This window comes from Gasterosteus aculeatus, chromosome 7 (genome assembly GCF_964276395.1).
Source record: "Gasterosteus aculeatus chromosome 7, fGasAcu3.hap1.1, whole genome shotgun sequence".
NCBI lineage: Eukaryota > Metazoa > Chordata > Actinopteri > Perciformes > Gasterosteidae > Gasterosteus > Gasterosteus aculeatus.
Window position 1 is genome coordinate 26,121,460 of NC_135694.1, and position 7,007 is coordinate 26,128,466.

General features: G+C 43.3%; 1 protein-coding gene across 1 annotated transcript; it reads right to left on the minus strand.

Annotated features, from left to right (window-relative positions):
- Positions 1–688: 688 nt before the first annotated feature.
- cdc23 (CDC23 (cell division cycle 23, yeast, homolog)) lies at positions 689–5,864 on the minus strand. Its single transcript, XM_040182958.2, has 16 exons — positions 5,711–5,864; positions 5,205–5,277; positions 4,356–4,493; positions 4,212–4,254; positions 4,009–4,114; positions 3,769–3,901; positions 3,384–3,561; positions 3,199–3,296; positions 3,022–3,103; positions 2,717–2,870; positions 2,289–2,408; positions 2,115–2,190; positions 1,974–2,035; positions 1,743–1,821; positions 1,075–1,194; positions 689–987 (listed from the first exon to the last, which is right to left on the minus strand). The coding sequence occupies exons 1-16, from the start codon at positions 5,821–5,823 to the stop codon at positions 835–837; spliced, it is 1,728 nt and encodes a 575-aa protein (XP_040038892.1). The 5' UTR covers positions 5,824–5,864; the 3' UTR covers positions 689–834.
- Positions 5,865–7,007: the final 1,143 nt, after the last annotated feature.

The window sequence follows — 7,007 nt, forward strand, 5'->3', positions numbered from 1 at the left end:
TACGGAGTCTCACATTTCCGCTTTCATAGCCCGATACCGCCATTATTAAAACTAATGTTTACGAGAGAACGGATCAGATTTAGGAACTTTTGTCGGAAGAAATGCGCAAATATGACCGCTTCTACAAGCCGTCATTGGCGGTTGTAGAAGCGGGTTGGATTCACGGAGGGAGATCGCCGCAAACGCCGGTCGAGAGGTGCACAAAGTTGTGGAGGAAAATACGGGACAAATGTGTCCTTGATGAAAAGCAGCGATGCACGGGGCAATCAAGTCTATGATAAACAAATAGACGTGACTCTTTAGGTCGTCAACAAAAACACGTTACTCCGCCTGTTCTGGAGGTGAATTGCTCTGCAACACGCGCAGAACCATGAATTGAAACGAGTGCGTTGACGCCACGACGCAGAAGCATGTGCCAGCCTTCAGTTGACTTTCCTTTTAAACCAGTTCAAGTTGCAGAGACCCTGATAGAAGCTGCCCACCTCAGGCGCTGTTCCTCCATCACACCACATTCTTGCAGAAGAGGGACTGTGGGGCCGCTGCACACATTGATACGGGGTAGCAGTTCAGTCAGGGGATTGATAAAAAACATTGCTCTAGGATAGTTCCCACGATAGAAATATTAAAATGACACTTTGTCTATGCTACACAGTATCTCTTCCTGGAGACAAATTATCAGGAGTGAACATTTTACAAACAAAATGTTACTTTAATGTCATTAAGAAATCTATGCATCAACAAGTAAATCCTTCTAACCCTTCTTCTCCTCCCCCCCCCCCCGGGTCGATGGATACCCAATTGTCCATTTTTGAGGCCGGTGGATGAGCGTGAGTGTCAGGGTGTAAAGGAGATGAGGTTGAGCGGCGACACCCTCCTGACGGGCGTGTTGTTGTTTGAGAGCGGCGCAAACAGATCAGCCGACGGCGTCTCAGTCTGATCTCTGACCTGCGAGATCTGCCTCAACAGCGCCTTCCCCTCCTCGCGAGCCTGCGGGCACAACGACCACAGACACCACTTAGCGCGTTCCTTCCACTTCCACTCCGACCACAGGGAACCGCGGCACGGCGCACTTACGTCGTTGTAGTCGCAACAGCGCTGAGCGCAGAGGGACGCCTCGTCATAGAGCTTGTTCTTGAAATAGTACTGACCCAGGTACCGCAGGGCTGTGCTCACCTCCGCGTGCTCCAGCTGTTCCTGCGATGAGGATACGGGATCAGAAATGGATTTCTTCCAAACAATTACAGTGCATGCATTTTATATTCTTCATTTTAGAACCCACATGCATTCAATAGCCTCCAACTCTAGGAAGACTTAAAGGATCTCGGGTCATTCCAGTTTGACTTGAAGCTCTTAAATGGAGTAGCCGTTCGGCGCATGGAGTAGAGGGGGCGCCGTAAAACGCAAGTTTGGCGGTATGAGCCCTGGCTGCTCCATGTCGAAGTGTCCCTGAGCAAGACACCTAACCCCTAATTACTCCCCGGGCTAAAAATGCAATGTATGTCGCTTTGGATAAAAGTGTCAGCTGTGGCATATACATTTCCTTTCAAAAGTCACATATCATGTCATAAAAAGGTTGTATTAACATCATTTAATATGCTATCAAGGGTTCATTGAAAGAAGGTCAAAATGTCCCAATATAGTTGTATGTCATAAAAAAGAAAAGAAAACGTCATAAATGTAAAAAAGCATGTGGACAGAAGTGTCAAATCTGAATAGGTATTGTTGTATTCCAACATGCTTACCCCACAAGAGAAGATATCTTGGATGTAAAGCATGTAACACTGGGCAGCATCATCCGACTCAGTCAGCTGTTCGTGGAGCCTGTCGAAGGAACCAGCAGACCAACGCTTAGCCTCCATTTCTCAATGATTCAATCAACATGTCGAAATGTGACAACGGCGAAACTGCTGCTCAAATCTTATGCATTCATGTTGAAGAAAAGGTGACGTAGGAGAAAGTAAACGGAGACTTACTTTGCCAACTTCAGTAGAGCCATTTTCTCTACATCTCCAACAGAGTATGCTCTCCAGTAACACTAGACAAAAAAAAGCCAGGAGGTTGGAGGAGGACTAATTACGCAAAGCGGGCCTCAGCGACGGGTGTGACATGCGTACCTTCTTGGCTTCCACTTGCTGCGACAGCTTCTCGTAGCTTTCCCCCAGTGCGACCAACATACGCGAGTCATTGGGCCTAAAAAACAGGCCCCGGTTAGAATTTGGTGGATTCTAAAATGTTTTCTTTAAAAATATTTGAATTCTTCTTTTTCCTCCTGCTGAGCAAACCCGTACCTGAGCTGGTGGGCTTTTCGATAATAGTACAAACAGTAAAAGGGCATCTTGAGGATCTCGTATGTCTGACCGAGGCCGTACCAGGCACGGTAGTCCCGCTTGTTCACTTCAATGGCGTGCCTGATGGAAAGAACGCACATCAATACGAGGAAACCACAGGCAGCAACGACACAGTGGCTATGAATCCGTCACGCGCTGCTGTGAAAGGTCTCAACTCCAACATTTACACAAAAAAAACCCACAAGCTTCCCAGGTACCTACAAAGCCCACACGCCTAAAGTCAGCTACAATTATCTCTGTGCCCAAAGGCAGCAGGGATCGGTCTACCACCTGGTTGCTCTAAACTCCCGTCACCACCAAGGGTTTTGAGGAATCGATTATCTGGTTCTGAACACAGTGAGAATAAAGATGCATTTTAACATGCTGACCGGTAGGCCTGGATGGCAGCCGAAGTGTTCTTCATCTCCATGTACTCATGGCCCATGAGGGTCCAGGCACCGAGGCATCGGGGGTTCAGTTTGAGGGCGCGCTGGAAGTACAGAGCTGCCTTCTCGTGCTGAGAGCGTAAACTATAATAGTTACCTGTGGATGAGACACAACTTGATACTCAAATTACTGAAATTTGTAATGTTGACTTTAAAATGTTTGACAAGTTACAATATTTTTCATGCATTCGTAAAACCAATTGTGGCATCACAATTCAATCAGTGTTGATCAGATTGGATTTTCTTACCAATAACACAGCACGTCTCCACTCTGTACTTGTCGATCTCAACCAGGTTGTGGGCCAAGTAACTCAACTCTGGCTTCATGCTCTGTTAAAGCCACAGAAAGTTGAAAAAAAAACAACACTTAGATCATACGAACTTACAAAGGTCAAATAAAAGATAAGAGAGTGACATGAACCCACTTTGACATAGAGTAAGTTGGAGAATGTGTCCATGTTGTCAATGCGATATGGATCCTGCTCCCTCAACTGGTTGAAGAGAGCCAAAGCTTGGTCAATATCTGAAATAAATAGAGCCTGTTAAAACAGATCTTCCATCACAATCTTCTGAGAGGCACAAGTCTCATTGAAAAGGTAGAATCTAAAACCTCTGATGTTGTGGTAGGCGACGGCAATCTGTGAGATGATGTAGGTGCTCTTCGAAAAGCCGGCATCAATGAGGTTCTGGTATTTCTGCAATGCTTCTTTGATCATCTGTAGCTCTGTGTACATGTGGGCCATGAAGAAGTCCTTAATCCAGCAGTCTGGGAGCGAGAGGGACTTCAGCTGCAGAAGAAGAACCAAGAACCAATGAATAATTTCCATCCATATAATTACCTGAGATGCCTTTCTTTAAAGTGTCTTTGTAAAGCATATATTAGTGGTCATAAGGTTGTGTTGCGAGAAGTGCTTTTCAGCGGAAAACGGTTCCTGTGGATCCGGGCACATTCACCTTCTCCACAATGTGTACATGTAAACACAAAAGGCAGTCACCATTTCAATGTTGGTGACAAGGTTACTAAGCTCCAGCCAGGCGCCCCAGTGAAGCGGCAGTGCATGAATTGCCTCAACAAACACCTCCACCGACTCCTTCAGCAGATCAAGCTTCCGTAGCACCACCCCATACCTGTATTTTTACAAACACACACACGTATGCAGCTCATGAGAAGTCCATTGTATTCCTCTGAATGATCTGATGTAAGTATACACACACATTGGAGGAACAGTTCTTACAGGTACAAGGTAAAACCGTCCAACTCTCCAGCATTGTGCTTCTTGCTGAGCTCAACTCGCAGTTCTCGCAGGGCCTCGTTGCGCACCTGACCCTTTTCCAGAGGACCTTGTACAGCAAAATGAAATCACAAAAAAGTTGAGCATGTAAGGTAACAAAAATATTGAATATTTCAAACACAATGCGAAGTAAGAGAAGTCCTCACCCAGGCTGTCCACAGTCTCATCATCCTTCTTTTTCTCACCTGACTTTAGACACAAAAAGGGACAATTTTTACGACGATTCCCAAGCATTGCAATCACACTGAAAGCAGTCTTTTCAACGCTGGCCAAAATTGAAAGAATCCTACCAGATAGCGAGAATACATATAGAGGAAATAGGCCTTCCGACTGCAGCAGCCTCTCAGAAAGTAAGCAGCACGGTCATACTCTTTTAGGTCAAAGTAGGATTTGGCCACAGTAAGTGCATCCAGGTCTTGCGCGTCGTCCTGTATTTGTGAAGACAATGAAATAGAGAAAAAGCCACATCATCTTTATACAGTCAAGTTCATTAATCAAATAAAATTTCATTGAAAAACAAATATATTCTCATATTGTAGAAATTGTCGGGAAACTATTTTGTTTCTACATGAAGCCAATTGTCACCAGAGGGCAGTAGAACCTTTACTTTCTGGACAGAAGAGGTTAACATTAAATGGCAAACCAGACGTGAGAATGCTGCAGCTTTGCACCACATATTTATTTCCTCCTTGTGTAAAACAGTCAAAGCTCAAAAGTGTGTCTTTGCTTAGCTGGTTCCTTTGTTGGTCAGTGCAAAGTACAAGAACCAACTTAAAACATAAGACTCGCATCCAGCTCGATGTGCTCAACAATGGAGCCACCAGACTAGATTTTCTGCATTTCTTTATTCTTTGAAAAACCTCATTTTGAATTCTTCCCCCGAGCACCATGGGTGGGTGAATTTTGAGGATGTGTATAACATGACACAAAAAAAAGAATATTTCTTCCATTTAATGGAATGATGCAGTCACTCAATGTGGATACTTCTGGTTGGAATATTTCACTTGACACATGATACTGTGTGTAAATATTAGAAAGCTTGAATTAGTAGAACAATTAGACGGTCCACGTGTGATACTGATAAAACAGCAGTAATTAAAATGACTGATCACAGCTAAAAAAAGGAATCATGGACAAACCTCAGTGAAAGGAGGGGACGGCGGTAACTCATCCTTGGGAAGAGGACTCAACGCAAACGCCAATTCAGATGCCCTGAAAGGTAAACACACAACGCATGGAACACCGCGTTACTCGATTTTCAAACGAACGAACATTGTCCAGTAGTGTCAGCGTTGTATTTTTGCTAATAGGAGACAATTGACAACATCTATAATTTAAATCCATTAACTGTTAACGTTAGAGAAATAGCGTTAAGGTTACACATCTTGTAGCTAGCTAACGTTAGCATTGATAACTAAGCTATATACATTCAAACTTCAGAAATCACGTAAAGAAGGACTCAACTAGGAGATGGCCTTAATAGCGTTGTGTAATTATCTAATGTATTAATCGGCTTTAGCTAAATTGATATAATGAAACTTGTCAACAAGCTAACGTTAACTGACAAGCGTCAACGCTAAGTTAATGCAACAGCGCGTAACAGAGAGAAGGGCAGTTCAAACTAAATTAGTAGCAATAATCTCACCACTTAGAGCTGTGTAAAAGTCCTCTTTCTTTACAAAGCGATATCACCGATATTAGCTGTTTCTTGATTTGCACCAGGTCCCCAAACTCACTACAGAGAGCCGCCATTTTCATATTTTACCAAGCAAGAATGCTATTGGTGGAAGTTACAAGAGGTAGTCCCGCCCACCAAGAATGACGTCACTTCTGCGTTCCTCTTACTTCCAAAATAAAAGCACCAGTGTCAGAAAAGTTTCGTGTGAGGAAAAACAACATTTGCTTTTCTCACCATATCTTTTATAGAAACCATGTATTTTTCAGCTGGCCGGCACATGGAAACATGTTAATACTGCCCTGCCTTTGTAAGACTGATAATACCAAAAAACGTTCTATATTTTTCATAACAGGCCTAACCAATAAACATTACCAATCAAAGACTAAAATGTAGTGCAAAATCAAGGGCAGCTTAGTTATTCAGATATTAATATAAATAATGACTCCTAAAAGGAACAACAGTCACTGACTTGACTAAAATATGTAATATGTTGTGCACGCTCAGGTCCTTAAGGCATGCATCTCCTCAACCGACATCACAACATCATTAAGGCTATATTTAGCTTTTGTCTGTAACCTCCCGTAGTTTAGGGCTTAGGGCTCTGTTAGCCCTGAGTTAATTTCAAATTTGGGATATTGTCATTCTGAGCCCCGGGCTCAACCCTGTTCAGAGCAGGGTTGTCCCTAACTTCCTGAGGATCCCTAAGATTCGGGTGAAAATAACTGATGCGAACAGAAGATGGATTAAAGCAACTGGATGGCTAAATCAAATTATTATGATTTGGCTGCCTAGTAGCCAATGGCAATTTGGCAATGGTTACTGTATTTATATTCACATTTCATTGATGAAAAATGGAAGTGCTTTACACGCAAGGGCAAAATATAAGAGTACAGGTACAAGAATTACAGCATATATACATACAACATAAATATAAGAATACATTTGTACACATATAAATATTGCTTGCTGACGACCCCTACGATGTCCCTGTTACTATTTACAGTAACACTGATGTGGAGCACCTTGGACTTCAGACCCAAGGACACTTTGACATGCGGACAGTAGGGAGGCGGGGATTGATCTGCCAGACCTTGTGAGTAAAGGTCGAGTTGTCTTTCCTATTCAGCCGCTGCCACACCGACCAATACACCCTGCTGGGTCAAGTATTCCATAAGTGTCCAACTTTCTGAGTGTATGATAAACAACTGCTGATAATGTAAGCCTTCAGTCATTTACTTCTTTTGAAAAACTATTTTATGCTCTG